Consider the following 23124-nt stretch of genomic DNA (forward strand, 5'->3'; position numbering starts at 1 on the left):
CGACTGCTTTCTTTTCATGGTCAGTTCCTGATCTTCTGATGAGCTTATCGAAGCACAGATCCCAGCAGAAGTTCCAGCTATGGCTCAAAGACAAGTTTTGTTTTGTTTTCATTCAGCTACATCAGCTCCTGTGCCCTTACTCCAGGTACAAAAGCACGGCCGTGCTCTGGGCAGAAGAAAAGCTCCGGGTACAGCCTCAAGCTCACGTGGGCAACGTTTGCATCCCCTGCAAACTACGGCAGCGGGAGCGAGGTGTAGTTCTGCAAACGTTACAGCACTCCTACAAGCACAGGGCGAGTTTGAGGACAGGAAGCCGTGGTTAAATATAGATGTGCTGCACAAAAAAGCCTCCTCGCCAGAGCTCGAGGCTGCTCCAGCCAAATGAGCAGCGGGCAGAACTCAGAGAGGCAAGGCTGGGCTGCGGTGTCTCGGGCAGAGCCCCGATGCCCTGCTGGTTGTTGTTTATGTCGGTTTGGGATCATTAAATGCATGCTACAGGAGCTTTATTTCCTGCTTTCCAAGCTTCATTTCCAACGTGAGATTTTAAACCAGCAGGAGCGAGAAGCTTGCCTCTGGAGGCTCAGACGACACCCTCCTATCTTTGCGACGTGGAAAGGTGGCAATTTCCTACAACTTGGCTCAACCAAAGCCCTCTTTTCCTTTCCCTAAGCCCCTGAAGCCCGCAGTGCTCACAGCTGCGTTACAGTTTGCTTCTGTCTGTCCACACCTTCCACATCCCCAGCGTTCTGTATTTTCTGTTTCTCCGTTTCGTAACAACCCCGTCCAACGCTGAGTTTGAGGCTTCCTTTCAAGTCATTCCAACGTTTGGCTCTACCCACAGCAAAGCCGTGGAATTCGCAGCACCTAGGCTGCTGTGGGAAAAAGGCAGGCACGGTAATTGTTAGAAGCTGGGCTTTGATCTGGGCTGGAGATCTGAATGCAGCCTAATGAGCTGCTATCAGAGCGAGATGCCCAGCGAGTCGATCGATGCAGCTCTATTACACCTGAACGCCTCTTTAGCTAATGCTCTCAGCCCCTTCCTTCTCGCTGCTCTGCTTTCAGTTCCCAGTTGATCTATACCCATCTTCCTGCAGACATCTCCCTCTGAAACGCTGCCCTGCTGGAGCTGGTGACCCTTTGGGGCTCCCTGATGCAGAGCTGCTTCACCATCCACTGCTTCTTCATCGACCCGCTGGGCAGTTCCTGCAGCAAAATCAACTTGGGGAACTCCTCCTTGCAGGATACAAAGCAAAATAACTAAGTTATCTGATTTCTTGCAGGACTGGGATACGAGAAACAACTCAGAGAAGGTGTAATGAGATAAATCCCAGGTCACTGAATGATTATCCTTCCCGAGGAACTGTCCTCGGGCACTGCAGCGACTGCTCTGCCAGAGGAAGGACAGAGCCAGAGCACCAGGATCTCTGCACCTACAGACAGCCACACCGTCAGGCAGGACAGGATTTTTTATTAGTGGGGGACAAAAGGAGCAAGTTCTGGACTCAGTGCAGCTGGAGAACACACCAGCAATACACATACTCGGCTGAAGAGGGAGTTTCAATAGACACGCAGGCTGGGAGCAGCCATTAGCTTCCTGACCTGTCACAGGGCTATTAAAATGGGACAAAAGAAAATCACGAGTTGGACAGGCACGACAAGAAGGAAAGCAGTGCGAGTCTCGCTTCGTGTTAGACGTTCCTACAGGACAGCAGTCACATTTTCAGCCAGCTGAGAGGCTCTCTGGTTTACTACGGAAAAATATGAAGCAAATGCTGAGTGACTGCACTTTCCTGCCGACGCAGAGGAAGGCTACCAGTCAATTTAAAGTCCAAGATTTGAGGCGACTCCTAATTTAAGATTTCCAGTTTTAAACACGTCCCACTAAATCACAGACTACGAGGATCCCGACTTGCCAAGAGCCTGCCCAACAGAGCAGCCCGTAGCAGTGGCTGTAAGTGCAACACGCAGATCTCTTCCCCACTTCTCGAACAAAACAGAGCTTGACCACTTCTGAAAATACTCAACACCAACACAGTTACAGTCCCGAATGTAATCCCCAAAAAAGCAAACCCTTCTCCCAAAAACCTGCTGAAGGAGGCCGCCCAGCAGGACGCCACCGCGCAGCTTCCTGGGCCTGTTACTCACCAGATCTGCAGCTTGATCTTCTTTCCTTGTAATTCAACAGTTTTAATCTTGAAGTCTATCCCTAAAACAAACAAAGAAAGAAAAAAATTAGTATTTCTTTACAAAAAAAGCAATCGCCCATCAGCTCAGAACGGCTCCGGACACAAGAAGAGCTTTGTTCTCCTGCTGGCCCTCCTGGTGAACGCAGGGTGCCCGCGAAGCTGGACGCAGGCAGGTGCCCTCCAACACCCCCAGCCCCAAGGGACACCACCAGGGAACGCTTCTAAGGCAATGTGGTTTGCAAAAGCTTTTACATTTCTTGCTTTTTTTTTGCAATTAAAAAAAAGTTGATTTTCTGCAAGTTTTTGGAGTACTTTTTTTTTTTTTTTTTTTTTGAGTACTTCCTAACGAACGGGTGAGGGACCAGAGGGTCCCCATCTGGGCCTAGGACCCCGGCAGCTCCTGCACAGCAGGAGGGCACAGCTCCCCGCTCCAGGGATGTAAGTCTGCATGGTGATTAACAGCAGGAGCTAATCACCAGCCCTAGGACATCAGCCAGGGGCCCCCACACCTCACTTCTGGGTACGTGTGCCATTTCCTTCCCCGTCAGCCAGGCAGCACGGCGTTACTCACACTAAGCTCCAACTCCGAAGCAGCACAGCTGCTATTAAACACGGCTGGCTTGGCGAACAAACCCTCTGGATGACCAGGAGCACCGTTTAGCCCGAGTTTTGCCATCCCCACACGGTGCCACGTGGTGCCGCGCAGCGCTCCGCAGCGACGCCATCGGCAGTAGCGAACCAACGCCCAGGGCATTTGCCAAAAGCCCTGGAACGAAGGGATTTTAGGCAGCGACACCTGCTCTCAGGTCCTGCCCAGATAAAGCAGGATGTTTGGCAGCCACTGGGTGAGTGCACTGAGATAAGGCGAGCTGCCGACCTACCCAAACACACCGATTCTCCTCCTCACCAAGGGATTTCGCTAGCTCTAACACCCGGGGATAAAACAAACCCCTCATTCCACGTCAGACGCAGCTCCCACTGCAATCCCAAGGTGATCCCAGCTCAGCCCCCGAAGCAGAGGAGATGCTACCAGAGGGCTGCCCGCCTCCAGCTGCCTTCCCAGTTTCCCAGTGGCTCTGGCAGACTGGAAGAACTGGCCGTCAGTGTGGCCGCGGTGCTCGCCCCCCCAGCAAAGCGCCCTGGTGCTGCAGGAACGGAGGCTTCGGAGAAAGCTCCTCACAGGCACAGAGCTTCCAGGAACAGCCAAGTTCAGGAGAGAGTTCGAGATGGTAACAGGCATAAAAATGGAATGGCGTATTGCTAGCACAGGAGGGTAATGCCAGACCTACTGAATTAAAGATGAGCCTGAAATTAGCTCCTCATCAACTGCTGGTAAGATATTCATCAGATTCACCGGGGCAAGCCGGAGCCCACAGAGAAACCTGGACGTACGCAGCCAGGTTTAAGAAGACAGAAGCTGTACCTGGATTCTTCTTATTCCTGGCCCTGCAGCACCACGGCCTGAGCACCACCGCCAGGACCTCGCGGGACGCAAAGATCGCTCTCCCCTCGCTAAATCACAACCCAATTGTTCTTGAAAAGGGAAAGTTATTTTGCAGCCCAGAGCAGCAGCCGACGAGCTGGCCCTCTGCAGGCAGCAGGGGCTGTGCGGGCATCCCCTGCCAACAAAGCCAGCATTGAGCCGGAGGCCGGGCAGCAGCAAGCGCAGCGCGGGGATGCTGCGGCACCAGGATGCTGCTGGTGAACCTGCAGGGCGAGCACCGTCAGCTTCCCATCACCAGCACCCTTATTTTGTTATTTTATTTCTGTATTTAGCTCATGGCTATGCTTTAACGCTATCGTGTAATCGCAACGGGAAGAAGAAAAGCAAGCGTGTGCCACTTGGTGCCCCGGTGTGTCCACGCCACCCACCGCTGTGCCCGCAGGCTCTGGCACCAAGGGTTTTTCTTACTTGAACTCCAGCCACACTCAAATTTTCCAACAAAGACCACATGGCTCTTGTGCTTGGATCCTTTTCCAGTTGGCAGCAACACTGCAGCCCCCAGCCCAAGCCACAGCACCTTCCCCAGAGGCTCAGGGGTGCACCAAAACCCACCTCAAACAGCCAGAGCACGGAGAGCTCCGCCAAACGCCTTCACAGCTGCAGGAGGACGTAAAGCTCACCTGCACTGCCGAGGTTTCAGGCTTCCCAGCATGAGCAAAGCCGGGATGGCCACAGAGAAAGGCACCTACCCACTATACCTCCTTGGGACACTTCTGAATGCACGAAGGAAGGAGGAAGCGCGGCCCTGCAGCACTAAAATATTCTTATTTAAATACAAAAACAAGCAGTAAAAGATGGCTCAGCAGCAGCAGGAAGATACAGCAGTGATGAAGCCTGCAAGTTTTTTAACTTAGGGAATTAGCTCTGGGCAGAGACCTTTGCAGAGCTTGGCCTGGCTCTTTTACACAGAAGTTTTTGGTTATGAGAGCCCGGGATCCTCAAGGCCGGCTTGATATAAGGTGGTTGTAAGCAGATGACTTCTGGAACAATCTCCAGAGCCAGACACTACTCTGAATTCATTAACCTCTACAGCATAACACAAACAAGAAGTGGCTCCTCCAACATCCCAGCAAGAAACCTCCTGAGTAGAGCTGAGAACTATAAACTGCGAGGTCAATCTAAGCCTTGCGTATGAGCCTTAACACTGCAGAATGCTATTTTATTAAGAATACGCAGACATTGGTGTTTGTTATCAGTTTGTTATCGTACTTAAAATCAAATACCTCATAAGAAAGCTTCAGATGCAGATAGGCCTCCTCCTCCCAAAGAAAGCCCAACACAGGCATGTCGGACAAGACGCGGGAGCTCTGGTTTTAGTTGAACTCTTTAAAACTAAAACACTGGTTTTAGTTGATCTCAGGTACTGCTCAGGTCTTTGAAAAGCTTTCCTCTACAGGGCAGAGCACTCTGCCTACACAGGATGAGCACGCTGGGACTGTGCTGCAACAGCGCTTCATGTTTGGTGCAGAAACGGGTGTTCTGGGCACAGGATTGAGATAAAAAACTAGCTGAAAGGGACAAGAGCTCACAGCACGCCGATGGTCGCTGTGTGCCCGGGTACACACGCAGCACCCAGCTCCAGCTCAGCAGAGACCCGTGGAAATGCACGCAGCAATCTCTTGCAAAGAGCCTTATATCCAAAGACTTATTTAAAAATAATATTTTTAGATGCTTCTCGGTAAAAGTTCAATTGAACTCTGCTTTGATACAAAAGCAAGAGAACAAACACCCACCAAGCAGTGCCCCCGGTCAGATCCGCATCCTTTGAACCGAGTGGGCAGGAATCCTTAGCAGGGCTGCACGCTGCTCGTGACTCAGACCCTTCGGGAAGGGAAACTCAAGGTGTTCAGCCTCATCCCTTGGCAAAAGCTTGAGCGAAAGCAAAGTTTTATCATTGAGAGCAAAATTCAGCTGACAAGGTAAGCAAGAGGCAGCTCTAGGCCAGCTGGGACAAGCCTCACAGCCTCACAGCAAGTCTTTGTGGAGCACGGATCTGCCACCTCTGGCAGAAAGCACGGCCTTCGGCTGCAGGGGAGAGGAGAGAAAGCTCTCGTAACCGGTCTCTAAGCAGAGCTGGAACCCACGTCCTCCTCCCCTGCTGCTCACAGCTTGCGTGGACTTCACTCTCCAGCAGGTAAATCTCCTCAGCTCTCAATTCTTCGTGAAGTCTTCTCTCCCAGGAGATGGTGGGAACGGCACAATGAGAGGCTTCACTACACGGAGTCTCGAGCTCCTGCTCGCTCCAAGTCTGAATGAGATCACCGGAGACAATGCAGAAACCTGAGCGTCAGGATGACTTTCAGGATGACTTTCAGGATGACTCGGTTGCTTTTGGGCAGTATTGGGAAACTGCAGGTCCACGTAAGGAGCTTGGGCTTTAGGTCACATCAAGTTTGTCTGGCGAGACATTTATTCAGCAGGAATCGAGACCTCTCTTGAATTTGAGCTGCTTCTCTTTGCCCTGATCACACCAAACACGTTCAGCCACGTGGGGAAGGGGCAGCGTGGCCACGACAGAAGGCTGGCTGCCTCTTCCAAGGGAGAGCTCGCTCCATACCGGGTGGTCCTCACCCCTGCTGGTTTTATTTTGTGCACGTGTGTACCTACAGCCAGCACGGGCAGCTCCCACCTTGATTTGGAAAGGTGAAAATCGATCACTGAATGCACGTGTTGCAAAAAATACTGGCCCTTAGTGCCACGGCCCTACCAAGCACTGCTGTGAGTCTCAAGGAGCGCTGCAGGTCCTCATAGATCACCTGCTGCAGGACACAAATAAATCAGGCAGCCCTCGTGGGCTGGAGGCCTCGGGACAGGGCTGTCTTGATGTGGTTGGCTTCAGAAGGAGGAAGAGGAACGAGGCACCTCTGGTTTCACGTAGTGCTGGCCCGGGCTGTGCTCCCTGCCTGCAGCTGGGGGAGCCGGGGAAGGATCAAAGGAAGGAGCTGCACAGAAGAAAAGCTCCACACAGGCAAAAGCTCTGGTTAGTAGTTACGAGCACAATCCCAGTTCCCCTCCTTGAAAAGATCAGTGCAAGTTACATCTCAAATCAACTCTGACATCTTCATTTCAATATAAACAGCTACAGAACCGAGACTAACGCACGGAGGAAGCCACGATCCCTGGCAAGATTTCTCTTGGCCTCCCACTAAAACCCTGCAAGCACACCAAGCACTGCGGCACCTCCAAAAGGAGGAAGCAAAAATGAGGCACCTATATAAAAGAAAGGCAGCAATACATTTCATAATCAATAGGTATTTCATGGCACAGTTCTGAACTTTCTAAAGAAACCAAGGATTTCTGAACTTGCCTGCTCTGGTGAGGGGATGGAGCAGGTTGGGATGAAAAAAGGGAAAAGGAGAAGGAAACCCCAGCAGGCAGCAGCCAGGCAGTGCCTGAATGCCATGGGTTTCCCTGGGGTAGTTAATTTTCATTGCAGGGGCTCCTACGAAGCTGTGCTCTGGGTTTTTGATGAAAATAGTGGTGGTAACACACGGATGGATTGGTTGCTGCAGGGAGCCAAGCGAGGAGCCCGGGGGGCACAAGGAGCTGGGAGGGGACAGAGCCAGGACAGCTGACCCCAAAGGACTTGTTCTGCTCAACAGATAATTTTAGTTTCTCTGCAAAAAAAAAAAAAAAAAGACTTTTAAGCCTTAACACAGCAAGCAGCTTACTGTGCAATCAGAGCAACGCAGCCGGAGGTGGATGGAGCGCAGAGCAGGCCAGCACGGATCTCACCAGCTGAATACCTGGGGTCCAGCGGGCTGAGTTCTGCTGTTAGCCTGTGACAACTCCCAAAAAACCGCTGCAAAGCCAAATCTGCTATAAATAACCTGGTGTACCCACCGCAGAGCAGCACAGCACTCGATAACTGAACTTTACCCACCGCCAGCCCCGCTCCCTGTGCCAGCACCACGAGCGCCCATCCCGAATTCACCCTGGGGAGCTGTCAGCAGGGCTCACAGGGCCCACGGGACGGAGCTCACGCTGCAGCCTCCCAGCTCTCCTCGCACCCAGGGATCCAGCTGGTTCAGCACAGATGACAATTCGGATGGTGAAGCATGACTGCCCTGTCACCTCGGCCTTCGCAAGCTCGGAAAACCACCAGGAGCCACCTCTTGTGGGCTGAGAAGGGTCCTTGTACCCCTCGGCTGTCTTTGCTGCCCTTCCCTAAATCTTTAATCCCAAGATTTTTGATATTCGGTGACCACAGATGAGGACTTAAAGATAGGACTTAAGATACAAGCAGACTGTTTCATAAAATCCCGGAAAGGTTCGGGCTTCAAGGTCACTTCCAAGCCACCTCATTTCAGCCCCCAGCCCCATCCAGCCTGGCCCTGGGCACTGCCAGGGCTGGGGCAGCCGCAGCTCCTGGGGGCAGTTTCTGTGCAGCCCCACAGCAGATCAGGGGATTCAGCAGTTTCACCCGCCCTGCACCGAGGCTTTGCAGTGCAGAGCACAAAGCAGCAGAGCAGCAAGGACTGCCTGGGCCTGCTCTGCCAGCTTTCGAGTCATGACAACTTCACACTTAACCAGGAGTCCCAGCTGAACACAGCAACACCTCTCTGGTATGAAATCCCCGGAGAGGTACAGCTGGTTAACTCCAGGAGTCTCAGAAAGCCCCACACCAACGGGGCCCAGCAGCAGCCTTCTGCTTGAGGGATGTGTTCCTGAGGGACACGTGAGAACAGCACCAAGAGGAAGCAGCCGGGTGGTTCAAACCATGACTCAATCAGTTTAATTCCACTGATGACGAGATCAGTTTCACCCTTCTCCGCTCCTCCTTGCCCGTACATCCAGTCGCTGCTGTCAGTCCTCCTGTCCTCGGGTGGGATCTGGACCTCTGAGGCTTCTCCTTTCAGGAAGGGCCTCCCCTACGAGCTCCTCAAACCACCCGCTCATTAAGCAAGACCTTATTTGCATAACCAGCAAGTGCCCTGCCTCGGCTCCCTCGTCAGGGAGCATTCACCCCTTTGCTGTTTGGAAGAAGCACAGGAGTTTGGAGGAGAGCAGCTGTACCTCCAACTGCTGAGGACCCACAGGAGAGCCTTGGGTTTGTCTCGAAGCATCCCCAAAACCAGTATTTCTGTAGAGCAGCGATCAAGAAGAGTCATCACAACCAGATACTTCTCTTGCTGTGCATCTTAAACCACTCACTCACTCATTATATACTTACTCCTTCGAGGAATGCAGTAGATTGTCAAAATCCAAACAATCGACTTACCTTTGATGTTTAAAACTAGATCTGCTAAACCAGAGATCCTTAAAAAAAAGCAGAAAAAGTCAAAGCTTGCTGCCTTTCTCAGTAGGCTGATGAAGTCCAAGAGGACCTGAAACTCAGGCAGGAGTTGGGCTGGATGTCAGGTCTGGTTAAATCTCCCTTGCAGCAGATTTTCAGTCCCTCTAAATCATTCATGGCTCTTTCCTGAACTTTCTTTTTTTCAGTATGATTCTGTACCATCTTTCTAGAGCTCTTTGCAGCCCGATTTCCACCATTCCTGCATCAACCCATTCCCAGCTCTGGAATGTACCCGTAAGGGAGGCCGCAGGCCAGCAGCAGCAGCAGCGCTGCTGCCAGATCATCCCCTCCCAATTATTAATTCTTAACGAAGCAGATGACAATCCTGTGAGGCAGCAACTCCAGCGTGACCTACATTCTTCCAGTCCAGATGCCTGCACTCGCTGTGCTCTCAGATGCTGGCTCACATTACAAGCAAAGAAGTGACTGAAACAAGAGCGGCGTTGCCGGGATGCTGGATTTATGCAAATCCTCTCGACCTGCTGATAAGGGGGACCCGGCTGAATATTCATTTGGGTGACAAACTTGCCTAAACGGCCTTTTTATCACCCCCAAAACCTCTTATCTGAGGCCGGCCGCATTCTTTGGATGCTCTCAGGACGGGGATCTTCGCTCTGCTGCGGCTTCCCCAGAGCTTTCCACGCAGGCTGCCCCACGCTGCGGCCACAGCCCAGGGAGAAGCAGCAAAGTTCAGGTTTCCAGGAGCCACAACGACACTTCCCTACCCTGAAAGGGTTTTTGAAGTGCTCCCGCTTCCCCTCAGAGCGGCAGACAAGCTGTAAGCATGCAAGCTTCCTTTGTGCAGCACTCAGTTCAAGGCTGAGTATTAAATCTAGGTCAAGACGACAGCCTTCCAGCGCACCAAAAGCTCTCGTCCCTCCTCCTAGCCTCTCTTGAAGCCTCCTCGAAGACTTGTATGAAGATGTAGGTGTTAACCAGTGGTTTGAATTCTGGAGTAACCCACCACCAAAGTCAGCATCCCCACCAGGAACTCCGTAAGAGCACCTGAGGGCGACATTCAAGTGAGAAACATCAAATAGGGACAGAGGCAGAGGTGCCGTGAATTGTTTCTTCCCTATATACCAGCCTTTTTTAAAATACAGATTGTATTCAAAAATTGGCACTTGTCCACACATTTGGGGCTCAGAAGGCTCCAAGGAAGCAAACGGTGCTGAGAAATCGGGAATTCCACGAGGCTGCCTCTCCTGAAGTGGCACAGTTGGGATGTTTAACCATCGGTTACAAGGGAAGTGCTGCTCTGCCCCGTACCTGGGGTTAAAGCAGCCAACCCAAGCAAGCAGCAGGTCAGACAGGAGCGTTATGCTCGGCTCACAGCTGTAGCTGAGGTCCCATCCCGTGCATCTGCTTGTTTTAAAGCATCACCGCCATGCTCAGCAGCAAAAGGGATGGTGACTCCTAGGAACTCCACGCACCTCAGCTCCCATACTGCATCCACTGCACACACCCAAGCACTGACCTGCAAACAGAAGCTAATAATGAAGCAAAGACCACTCCAAAACACACCATTGCTGGGAAATCCGAATAATGACAACTCCAAGGGAGGAAGGAAGATGGATGAGCCTAAAAATATCAATTAGGGGTTCCTCGCTGCAGGTCTGTAGGGAAGGTACCTGAATGAAGCCAGGCTCCATCCACAGGAGCTCCAAACCAGCCCGATCGCAGCGCTGGGAGGTGGGAGGTGTGCGTGAAGCTGACAGAGACAGCTGAGGTGTGGAAGCAGCAGCTCCTGGGCAAAGCAACCTGGGGGAGCTCTCTGCTGCTGCAGCCGTACCCACCAGCGCCTCCAGAGCACGAAGCAGCCAGCTGGGGGATGGCAAAGTTCACGGGGCCACAACTGCAGGCAGCTGGGTGGTGGTGGCACAGTTCTGATCTCAGAGCCTGGGCAAGGTTCAGAAGATAACCGGGGCAAGGGGCTTTCCTGAAACAGATGCAGACGCCAGGCCCCGGGCATCAATCCCAGAATCAACGAGGTTGGAAGAGAGCTCCGAGATCACCCAGCCCAACCCTGACCTAACACTAAGCCACCTCACCGAGCTCTACATGGAAACGGCTTGTGAAGACCTCCAGGGGTGATGACTGAACCAAGTTCTGCCCTAACCCACATCACTAAGAAGTGGCAGCACTTGAAACCCGGCCCATTTAACTTGTAAGCACGACCACCATGAATTTCGGGTGCAGCAAGTCCCTCTTACTCTCACACCCAGCACACTGAGATCCCAGAAAACGGTTCAGTCCCACCTTGGTGCCAGTCACCTGCCAGAGCAGATGGGACAGAAGCCATTTTCAAGGCAGGACGGGTTAGGAAGCCTCTGAGAACCTCTCCTCCCCTCCATTTATAAGAATTAATTCAATTTTTGCCTAACAGAGACCAACCATACACAGCCTCTAACTCTCGGGGCTGGCCCTTGGTGGGGCACGCGGTGCAGGAGGACTGGAGGGGGGCCCAGGAGGCAGGCGGCTCAGCAGCGAGGGTCCCAGAGGCCAGCATTCGCTGCAGCGTTTTCCTCCTGGGGACGGAGTTCCAAGAAGTCACGTGGAAGTACAGCTCCAATGCCCATGGAAAAAAAAAAAATCTCTGCTCAGAAAGAAAACTGAAGCTTCCTGTTGACACCACCTACACTGCCGCTTAGGTCCGTGAAACCCCGAAGAGTTTTGGTTTCAGCACAAGCCACGGCTTCTTCCAGAAGAAAGGAACTTTCTCATTTTGTTATTCCAGAGGCTGAACCTTACACAGGGCTCCCACAACCAAAACAAAAGAAAATGAACAAAGGAGCTATTTCAGTGATCTTTTATGCATACCAAGAGACAAGGGAGACAATAAGGTTTTTATTCGCAAGGTAGTAAGGAAAAAAAAAGGCAAAGCTCCAGCAAGAAATACAACTGCAGAGCTGCTCCCCTGCAGCAGTAACCTCTGCTGTGTCCCTAAATTCCAGGTTTGGGGGCTGATTGCCCCCACAGGACGTTGAAACCACGGGAAATTCTGTCCTAAACCACCAGGCACGTGTGCGAGGGATGCTCAAGTCCGATTGCATCTGCTTAAACCACTTCTCCTGGGTGCCTCAGCCCACTTACGCTTTCTTCGTCAGCCCGAAAATAACCACGGCGCACGGAGCCGCTCTCACGCACGCCGCTGCTATTTGTGAAGCAGAAAATTTGTCACTACTCGCTGGAGCAGCGATTCTGGCCTCGAGTTACATAAAAAAAAGAACCCTCAAGTCGACACCTACCCTGGCTGCTTTCTGCTCACCAGCCTGAGGAGAAGGCGAGCACAGAAAGGCGGCGCCGGGTCCGTGCTATCTGCTCGAGCAGCACCAGGGCAGTGGATTCAGCCCCTGGATGAGAGGCAAACACCTCAAAGCTCCCTGCAGCTCCTGCAGGCACCACTCATGGCCATGCCCAAGCTAAGACCGGTTATTTTTTTGGGGAATTAAGGCTCTGTAGGGCTAACCTCACGGAGGAGAGGCCATCGCTGCTGCTTCCAGCCCAGGCAGGGTGCTGGGACGCGCCTCCACCCGCGTTTCATCGGCTCAGCCGTGCCAGCAGCTGAAGGCACCAAGCACGGGACTGAGCGACCACCTCCAGCTTCCAGCAGCACAACTCAAGGGTCAGAAACTCCTCCGTCATTTCCAAACGGGTTTAGGAGCCTGTCTGTGTGCCACAGTCATCACCAGTATCTGAGACCTGAATCCACGATGCTTCACAGGATGGCTCAAGTTTTCAGAAGTGCATTTTTTTTGAGCACCAGGCCATTACCGCACTGCATTTGAAATTTTATATAATTTTCTCTGGTCAAACATTCTGGGAAGCTGCCTTTTCCAGCTCACTAGGAGGAGCACGTGTACTTGTAAGTGACATATTGCTGGAAAAACAGGTTTCTTGCCCCAGAAGCAGTGACTGCTGCCACTATTGACGAACTCACCCTGAGTGCAGCTGCCTGGAGCACGCCGCGGGGTCTCACTGCTGCCAGGAGCAGCGGCCCCGTCCCCCAGGGCTGGCGACGTGACCCCGGCCTTTCTGCCAGAGGCTCTCAGCACAGAGCTGCTGGTGAAGGACACGCCTGTGGTTTCCCACCCTGAGTGCAGAGAATGGCACCGTGCTCGCTGTTAAATATAGCGTGTGCAGACCCAAGCTTTGCTGCTCTACGACGTGGGCACAGTTGGGTTTGCACGGACCTGAAGCAGCCGCCGTGTGATTGAGGATGCTCTCCGGTACTGAACACCAGCAGGTATTTACTCCGATGTCCAGGTTTCAGAAAAAGCTTCAATTTATGAACATTTCAGCACCAAGAACCAGAAGCCTTCACAGAGGCGAAGCACTGCAGGTATTTACCTCTGGTTTAAACCAATTCCCAGGAATCTAAGATCATTTCCACGCTGCGAGCAGCTGGTGCCGCCACCTCGCTCACCCCACGGAGACCAAGTTCTACGCCAGCAGACGTTTCCACCCAACCTCCCGAAGTTCTCCAGTGAGCAGCAACGCTCCCAGGCTATTTAGCAGGAAACCTGAAGCAAGGAAGGAAAAAAAAACCGCCCACTGCTGCAATATTGCCCAGAAGCACCACGTTTGTCAGGTTTTTATCGCCGTCAGTAATCGTTACTGATCCTGCTACACTCAAATTGAACTCACGGAAAGAGCCTGAGAAACGGGGATCCCGTACCTCTGAGGGTGGAAAGACCTGGAAGAACGCCACCAGCACTGCCTCGAATGACAGGTTACCCCAAAATCAGCTCCCGGCAGCACCCACCCTGCAGCTCAGCGTCCCACTGCAACACCGAGTGGGGCTGCGTTGGGAATCGACGCCAGGACAGACCCGAAGAATTCAGGTTAAAGGAGAGTTACACTGACAGCTGGACCGGCAGCACCACAAGTCCCAGGGGCTGAAACCGAGGGTGACGACAGCGCTGGACACACAGGGAACGCTGGAACTGCCCCAAAAACTGGGTGAGGAGCACCCGAAGGGGCTCTGAGCAAGACGTTGCTGCCTTCTTCATCCGTTGGCTCTTCCACCTCTTAAACTTTGTCAGAAGCTCTTCACAAAGCTGGGGCCATCACCTAATCCCCGAGGACCAAAGGGAGCTCTTCAGACCTCCAAGGGGAACCTCTCCAGCCCGCAGCACTCCTGGTGGCAGCCTGCAGCACCTCGAACACTGAGTTCAGCCCCCAGCAGGGTCCTGGCAGCCAGGACTGATGGCCACAGGCGTGGAGCACAAAGCAAGAGCTTCTGATGCACAGCCTCAAGCAGGGACACGTTAACTCCATGCTGAACATCCTCTCTGGAGAAATCTTCAGGGAAGTTCCTGAGATGCCTCTGTGCGAGCCTCCAGCGTTTCTGTCCACCAGCCCCATTCACCAAACCAGGAACGGGAAGAGAAGTGCAGATGTTCCAGAGCTCACACCCGGGGTACATCAGCAGTAAGCACAGACCCGAGGAGCCAGCAGCACCACCTCTGTTGTTGCCAGAAACTTGAGCAGTTAAAAAAAAAAATAAAAAGGTTTTGTTGTTTACTGGCAAGATCAAAAAGTGAGACGGAGATGAAAGCAGCTCACGGCACGCCGAACAGAACAGCAGTGGTGCTGGGATTCGGTGCAGCAGCAATCAGCTGGGTTGGCAGCACGCTTCTGAGCTTCCCATAATGTGATGGAGAGGTGTGTGTGCTGCCACGGTCACAGAAATGGGATTTCTGAGCTTGCCTCGCCCCGACAGCCAGCCTGTGCTGACAGCTCAGCCTAAACGAGCCACCACGCTGTAAGAAACCCACCTCAGAAACTGGAGAGGGTAAGGTGCAGGCTGCAGCAGGCTTTGGGGACACCGAAAATTAAGACTGCTACCCCAGGAACTGGTAGTGCCTCAGTACTGCTGCCAGCACGGGCAGATTTTTCCTTAAATGTGGAAGTTCGGACCTTTATTGTAGATCTGCAATGGTTCAAGAAGTGCAGAAAAGCCAGTTAGCCACGGGGCTCGGAGTGTGGTGCCATCAGGAGGGCAGGAGGCAGGGGAGAGGCCACCGGGCACAGCAGTCGCTGTCCGAGCTGGGCACGGTAACTCGTGGGTCCAGATGCCTCAGGTCAGTAACTGAACATCAGGAGTAAGGCGAATCCTCTGCACTCGAGCAGACAAATACACTGGTGGGACCACCCCAGAAGCAGGAACAGCTTCTGGTCAGGACCAGGTGCGTGCTGCCGAGGGCGTTTTGCTGTGTTGGAACAGAATGTCGGGCAGCGAGGAGTCCCACTGAGGAAACACAAGGCACCAACGGGCATTTCTCCACACAACTACAGCCCCGGTCCCGCTGGGAAGAAGCCTGGAGTTGTTTGAACTCCAGAAAGGAACAAAAAACACGCAGAGACTTCAACTGCAACCCACGCAAGACTTCTGGTTCCGCCCACGCGGAGCAGCAAACCCCACAGGGTTACACGGTCCTGGAGCACTGGGGGTGAGCAGAGCTCTGGGTGCAGCAGCCCCGGCCCCACCGCAGCCCCTGCACCACCACAGGGAACTCCCCCGATGCCAGGGGCTGGCGGGCTCCAGCACCCTGAGTTACACAGACCTGACACTGCCACGTGCCATCGGGTCCCCCCCCGGGCAGGATGAGGCTCCCCCAGGACCCCAAGAAGGAGGCCAAGCAGGAGCTGCTGCCAGGGCGAAGCCCCCGTGCTGCTGGCTCGGCACTCGGGGCAGCAGGGGCTAAAGCAGAGATCCTCCAAGGCAGGATTTCTTTTTCCCTCTCCCCTGGTTACGTATTTAGCAATGGACTCTCAATTAGTGCTCTAATTAAATAGCAATACTAACTTCGAGGACGGAAAAGGATGCAGGATAACTACTGCTTTTTTTGGAGGAGAGGCAGGTCGAGAAGCCACGAGGGAAGCACTCCCCTGCACCCCCCGGCTGTGCCCATCACCAAGCTACAAAACAGCCTTGGTTTGGAGGTCACAGAAGGGATGCTGGAGATCACCCAGCCCAAACAGAAGCACCTACATCCCCACCTACCTGTTCCTGAGCAAGTTCCCTTCCAATTTCATCAGGCATTGCACTCAGTCTTGTAAAACCCGAGAGCAGACTACGGACTGTGAAGGCAGCCTGTCAAACTCAGCCCGCTCTGAATTTGAAACACGCTTTTCCCCTAGGCAACATCACTGACTCCGCTCACTCTTCAGCTACACCTCGGTGCCAAAGTCACCGTTGGGCCTGGACACGCTCACAGCCCCCTTCCCAATCCTGCCCCCGTCTCCTGGCACTCCGCACAGCCAGGAACCAGCCTCCTGCAGCCCAGCACAAGCAGCTGTGAGCACAAGGACGGCCAGAAGAGGAGCAGCACGGACAGCAGCAGCACAGGAAAGCAGCAGGCACAGCCAAGGGCTTCGTCCTGTTTCATACCAGGGGCTGGGAGGGGAAGGGCGCAGGGAACGTGCTGGCACTGCCACCAGAGGCCATCAATCACACGCCAGCTGCCATAAAAATCAATTTGCACAAATAACTTCTCGGTGTGACTCCCACCCCGGTGTCCCCACGCCCCCAGCACACCTCAGGGGACGGCTGCAGCCCAGCAGAACAGGGAGGGCACAAAGTTTCCAGCCAGCTCCGTCCCTCAGCTCCTCCCCACAGAGATGTCCCCGTGTCCCTGATCAGGGACAAGGCACCACCAGCAGAGCTGCTGCTTGTTATTCCTGGCCCCAGGTGAGGAGCCAGCCACCCCATATCCCACCCAGAGCCCCCCCAGGAGGAGCAGCCCCACAGTAGGTGCGTGGCAGCCAGCACCCCAAAACATCCACTGGCACCTTCTGCACCCATCCACCTCCTGCCCTCCACGGGCTGCCGTGGCAGCGAGCTCCAGCATCCAGCTCCACGCGCAGAAGTGACGCCTGCATCTCTCGCTGGGTGCTGACTGCTCCACCCCAGGCCATGGAAGAGACCAGAGAGGAGTTTGGGGCGCAGGGGTGCTTGCTTTGGGAGTGCTGTTTGCTTTCAGTGCCCTTTGGGTTTTGTTTTTTTTTGCTTTGAGGGTTTTTTTCTTGAGTCACCCGCTGCATGTGAGGAGTGGGGCACGGCCTGAGCACAGCCTCAGCCCCGTATGCACAGAACCCGAGGCTGGTCGCTGCCAGCAGCTACAGAGAGCAGGCAGAAAGGGACACAGGGCAGAAGGCACCAAAGCTTCTGACAGCTGTAGAAATACCATGACCTTTTTTTGGACCCTAAAAGTTTGGAACACAGGTGGGTTCATCACAGCCACCACGGAGCTAAAAGCGCTTTGACAATCCAAAACAATTTCTGACCCGTTTGTTTTCCTACCACGTTCTTCCCCCGTCTGCTATCTGTGTCTCCTTCCAAACATTCATTTGTTACAACAACGGGCAAACAAACCTCCCAGGGTACATACAGAAACTCGTTAGTTGTATGTCTGATATCCCAGGACTTGCTTTAAGTGTGACTATCTAAACACACCATTATACAACGATCCCAAAGCAAACATTCAAAATCACTTCTAACAAAGGCCAAAGAAATTTAAAAAAATAAAAACAAGCTGAGAAAAAAATGATTTCATCAGCAAGCAGTTTGCATATACCTTTGCCCTTAAAAGAAGGCCGTGCTGCACGCTGCTAGCGCAGCTCCAGCACCGAGCCTTTCCCGCGTTCAGGATAAAACACTCAGTGACCAAACCTCAAAACCTTGCTGCTTTTTCTCCATCCCTCTACTTGTAGAATCGCCTAAGCACGGAGTTGAGGCGGTTGCAAGTAAAGAACAGGCCCGGAGAGCACCTGGATCTCAGCGTGGGTTACGACCCATGGAAGTTCCACCAAAGCCGATGGTTTCAGCGGGGCTCTCAGGAGGACTGCACGCTCTTTGTTCTCCGGAGCACATTACTGGAAGCATTCAGGTTCCATGGGAAAACATTGCTTGTGACTCACCTTCATTTGCATTTTACTTCGTCAAACAATAGCAATTATGTGCTTGAGCTCGTTCTGCCATTCAAATCCTGAGGCCGCCAGCCCTCCCCACCCAGCGGCCCAGGCGCTGCTTTACCTGCTGACCCCGCACGGCCTCGCCGCGCGGACCCTCCTCAACCGCTCGCTTCCAGCCTTGTCACGCCGGGTGCCAAAACAAATCGACAGCAGGAAATTAAGGAAATATCGATTGGAAGCTACTCACACTGCTGGTCCTAGAGTAAAGGACCTCAGGAGGTCCTGGGGACAGGGGCAGGCAGTGGGGGCGCCCCTACATCGCAGGAGCGGCTTCCAGCGACAGACCCGACCCGCGCCCTGAAGCGGAACTGCACCGTCACCACGACTGCTTAAAAAGAAAGATCAAAGCCATTTTTGCACCCCAAAATCGCTGCTTTTTTTGCCAGGGCCAGAAGTGGCTCAGCCAAGCCCAGCCCTCTCTCTCTCCTTCGGTCGCTCTCCACCTGCGAGCGGCGGCGCTGGAGGGCAAGGGCCCTGCTCCCCGCGGGGAGGCTGCGATGACTTAGGGATTCTCGCCGAGGAGCCACGGGGAGTATTTATAGCACCTCTGGACGGGGTAACGAAACCATTCACACAGGCACCCCGTCGCACCAGAAGCTTAGCTGCTGTTTTGGCAGGAAATACGGCATCGAAGCGACTCGAAGTCAAATGTTAAGCAGAGCCCCCCAGCAAGCACCCGAACCGTCACCCCGCAGCGTGCTCAACCCGCTCCTGAAAGGTGTGAAGATGAAATAAGGGCACGCAGGTTGCTAACGTGGAGTAGGAACACACATCACATCTGCGTTTACACACACAGACAAGCCTTTGCTTTACAGAACCGGTCGCCTCCCCCCACCACACACCCTTTACGTACACGGACGGGCTCCAATAGTCCCCGAGAGCCGGCCCCGGCCCTGCCCGCAGCCACCCGTGCTGCAGCACCTCTGACGTGCTGCGCCATCTCCGGCTCTTGGTGGAGCTCTGGGTAAACACAGAAGCATGAATCAGAGCTAAGCAGCTCCTAAGGTGGTTTCTCTCCTTTTTTTTTTTTTCTTTTTGATATAAGGAGAGGTTCAGCCAATGAGCCAGGCGCCTTCAATGTCACCTGCTGTGTACACAAGTGATTTGGAAACGGCGTTTCCTCGTTGCTCCGGGTCAAAGACTCATCCAGGTTCTTTCCTCAACGCCTCCTCTTGGGCTGCGAAACCCACCCAGCTGCTGCAGCAGGGGCCAGGTTATCGCAGCAGTCACCTCCACAGGCTGCATGCCCCTCCTGGGCCGCCGGTATTCCTGCTACTGCCGCAAGGAAAACCTGAGAGCGTTTGAGAAAACCCAATTTCAGGCAGATTGCTGGATTGTTGTAAGGGTGCCAACGACGACTGGGCAGGTGTTTGAGCACACTGCAAAAGCCGAGGATTTTTCCCTCGTGGCTGCATTTCAAGGTGTTTACGTCCAGTCTCCATTTCGCCTGGCACTGCCTGCACACACGCACACACCTTCCCACCTCGTCTCCTCACTAAGCAATTGCAGACAAATAACCACATGAAGGTGGCTTCAGTGTAAGGTGAAACAACAGCACCACGTGGAAAACCCACTTGTGCCCCCAAACCTGCCAAATTCCCCTGTGAAGACGGAAGCCTGACACCCCCTGACCCAGCCACCCACCTCGAGCGGTGCCTGCTGCTGCCACACCTCGACGTTCGGCTCAAAATTTGGGAAAGAAAACTTGCCTTTTAGTGTATACACACTACAGTTTATCTACTCCAGAAATGCCCACTGCTCCAGCTCGGTCCGAGCACTCAGAGACGCTCTCAGCCTCGTGCACGTTTGCTGCTAAACCTGGCGATGCTCTGCCGGAAACCTCAAAACCTGCCGAGCGATGAACCCCGGGAGCTCATTATTAAAATCACTGGTCCCCAAAACACCAGCCCTCTGGAGCAAGAACCACCTAGATATATATATATATCTCCACCTGCTGCCTCCTGAAGCCAGACGTTGGCTGTTTGTAACCCTGCGAGCAGCCAGGAGCCTTCGAGCACCCTCCGACAGCGACCAACGCCGCGTGCCCCACGGCACAACTCGCCCAGCAGCACAGAACCACGGCAGCAAAAACAAACACAGCCGCCAGGAGCCCAGGCACGGGATGGTAAAAGCTGGCATTAAGCAACCTTCACTGCCCCCATCCCCCCCCGCCCAACAACTCCTCAGCAGAACCACGAGCTGAAGCCCCAGCAGCTCTCAGGGCACTGCCCCCTGGCACTTCGCTGCCCTCCGAGCCCAAACAGATTTCCTTTGGCTTCAGGTTACCAAGGTCCTTGCTTGCGAGCCCCTGTTTTACGTCTCAAGTTCTGAGCTATGATTTTTAGGGTGACGCTGGGGCACTGAGGAGGAAGCACAAGGCGTGTGCTCACTGGCACAGCGATCTCCCACCCTTGGTCAACACCTGCACGGCCAGGCGTTTCAGGGATTTCCATCAGCCACAAAAAGCCGAGATCCAACCCATTTTTTCCCCCCTTGACGTGCGGCTGGTGCCCGCACACGTTAGTTACACCACAAGGCACGGCGGAAGCCTTAATTCCCTTAAATCGCCACCAAAACCCGTCGCAGAGAGGGTTTGAGGCTCGGCACCCGAGCTGCAGAACAAGGCGGTGGCGGGGAGGGGGAAAAAAATAAATAAATAAAATGTGGGGAGCCACAGAGAGAGGGTGGGGGGGGGGTGAGGCAGCAGGGACTGGGGCTGGAACTGGGGAGGGGACATGGGGGGGAGATCCAGCCCATGGGGACACGGCTGGGGGTGGAAGGGGGGTGACGGGGGGACATGGGGACAGGGGGATGTGGAGACTGGGGAAATTTTGGGGTGAGAGGGACCTGGGGATATGGGGACAGGGGGACACGGGGATGTGGAGACTGGGGGACATGGGGACCTGGGGATGTGGAGACTGGGGAGATTTTGGGGTGAGAGGGACACAGGGATATTTTGGGGTCAGGGGGGCACGGGGATGTGGAGACTGGGGACCTGGGGATATAGGGACAGGGGGACACGGGGACATTTTGGGGCCAGGGGGACCTGGGGATATGGAGACTGGGGACATGGGGACCTGGGGATATAGGGACAGGGGGACACAGGATATTTTGGGATCGGGGGACCTGGCGATATGGGGCCAGGGGGACCTGGGGATGTGGAGACTGGGGCCACGAGGATATTTTGGGGTCAGGGGGACACAGGGATATGGCGACCGGGGATATAGGGCCAGGGGGCCACGGGGACATGGGGACATTTTGTGGGGGGTGTCCGGCGGGCACTGACCGATGGTGGAGATGAAGGTGGTGTTGAAGGCATCGTCGGAGAAGCGGAAGAGCACGCAGGTCTTGCCGACGCCCGAGTCGCCGATGAGCAGCAGCTTGAAGAGCAGGTCGTACGTTTTCTTCGCCATGGGGAGGCGCAGGCGGCCCCCGCCGCCCCCACCGCCACCACCACCACCACCGCCGCCGCCCGCTGCAGGCCCCTCGCCGCCCTCAGCACCGGGCCCGGACGAGGAGGATGAAGAGAAGGAGGAGGAGGAGGAGGAAGGAGGAGGCCGAAGAGGAGGAGGAAGGAGGAGGAGGAGGAGGAGGGGGAGGAGGAGGCCCACAAAATGGCTGCCCCGCCGCGCTCCCCGCGCCGCCGCGGGCCTCGGCTGCTCCTCAGCGGGACGCAGCGGCGGAGCCCGGCCTCATAACCCCGGCCCCGCTCGCTTCAGCCCCGGTTGGGCTCCGGCTTGGGCTCGGTTTGGGCCCGGCCCGGCCGTGCCCCGGCGCTCCCGGCTCGGTAACGGCGGAGGCCGCCAGGAGGAGGGGGGGGGGGGGGAGGCGGTGGCACTGAGGGGAGGAGGCGGCGCGCACGCGGTGACGTCATCACGCACAGGCGGGCCCGCGGTGACGTCGCGCGGAGGGGTTAAACGCTGAAGGCCCGCCCCCTCGCTCCGTTCCGCTGCGCTGATTGGGTGCGGCCGCTGTCTGTTTGTCTCCGGGGGGGTGACGTCGCGCGGGGAGCCCCTAGGGAGGGGGAGGGGCTGCGGCCGTGAGGTGATCGCGGGGCTCGGCCCCCTCACAGCCCCCCCCTCCCGCGCAGTTTGTGCCTCTTTTTAATAAAAATTAACCAATAAAGGTTGCTTTTCGGTGCCTTGCTGGGTGTCCCGCCGTGGGAGGGGCCGTCCTTGAGGCCGCCTCCTCCACACGGGGGTTAACCCGTAGGTCTAATAGCACACCCACCCCCAGCCGTTACACCACATATTTTGTTGTCCCTCAATTTTAGGACATTTTCCGGACATTTTATGAATCCCAAACAGCTTCTGGGCCGTGCCCACCTCCCCAAGGAGCTCATCCCATCTCTCCATGAGCCTCCCCTCAGTGACAAACCCCAGCCCGAGCTTCCCCTGACTCAGCTTTAAGCCCTTCCCTCGTCTCCTGCCACCCGTCACCGCGTAATTCACCCAATTCCAAAGATTCAGTAGAAAAAAAACGTGAATTGTGCCTCAAAAGTAGCCCCTCTTCACTGTCAGAGAGGCAAAGTGGAATAATTACAAAACATTTTTACCTCTTCCCTATGTACAAGCCCACCTCAAAAGTCTTTATTGAAAATGTCTCCTAGGTATGAATGAAAATATTGTCTTATAAATGAAAAAAATGGGTATTTAAACCTTGGCAGGTAAATATTTAGGTCATGGAATAAATGTAACTGCCTCACCCTCTGTAAAATATTTGTCTGAAACTGAAATGTTTGGGGGGGAAATGCCGGTGCCAATGGACAGCTCCACCGTGCAGAGACCGCCACAGGTTGCCAACGGGGTCTGCAGTCCCCAAAAGATTCATCAGCACAGACACATCACTAGAGGTTTTCATAGATTTTTATAATAAACGTTGGTCCTAGAGAGCTTCATTCGCAATGGAGTCCAAAGAAGCATATCTTTTAGGTTCCTGGAGAGGAAGTAACAGGAAATCTTGCATATTGCTCTAAAAACCAGGAGGATTTTTTGCCTGGGTTTTGCCCTGAGTCCCACAGAAGATGCCCTGCCGAGGCCAAGGACACAGCCGTGCCCTGCGGTCCTGCTCCAGAGGCCGTCCCCACAAGGCTGCACATTTGGGACGTCCATTGAGGCGCCCAGCAGTTCTCACAGCCCTCCCCACCACATCTTCCCAAG

The 23124-nt window shown here is 54.5% G+C and overlaps 1 protein-coding gene and 1 long non-coding RNA gene across 5 annotated transcripts in view; both read right to left on the reverse strand.

The window, feature by feature from the left end:
- Positions 1–21790, reverse strand: part of RAB10 (RAB10, member RAS oncogene family) — a 37994-nt gene extending 16204 nt beyond the window's left edge. Inside the window, exons 1-2 of the mRNA XM_084514057.1 lie at positions 21252–21790; positions 2146–2206 (exon numbers count right to left, since the gene is read on the reverse strand). Of these exons, the coding sequence (XP_084370183.1) occupies positions 2146–2206; positions 21252–21378 (188 nt within the window). The 5' untranslated portion in view covers positions 21379–21790. The remainder of the gene's footprint in view (positions 1–2145; positions 2207–21251) is intronic.
- LOC311434136 lies at positions 6906–20600 on the reverse strand. Of its 4 annotated transcripts, none has more exons than XR_014691281.1 (4): positions 19050–20600; positions 18819–18925; positions 12927–13509; positions 6906–12830 (listed from the first exon to the last, which is right to left on the reverse strand). It is a non-coding gene; the product is annotated as an uncharacterized lncRNA (long non-coding RNA). The 4 variants fall into 4 exon arrangements; XR_014691282.1 differs by having other exon boundaries at positions 6906–12140; positions 12235–13509; XR_014691283.1 differs by having other exon boundaries at positions 6906–13509.
- Positions 21791–23124: the final 1334 nt, after the last annotated feature.

The sequence above is a fragment of the Aythya ferina genome, assembly GCF_964211825.1.
Source record: "Aythya ferina genome assembly, chromosome: 3".
Lineage (NCBI taxonomy): Eukaryota > Metazoa > Chordata > Aves > Anseriformes > Anatidae > Aythya > Aythya ferina.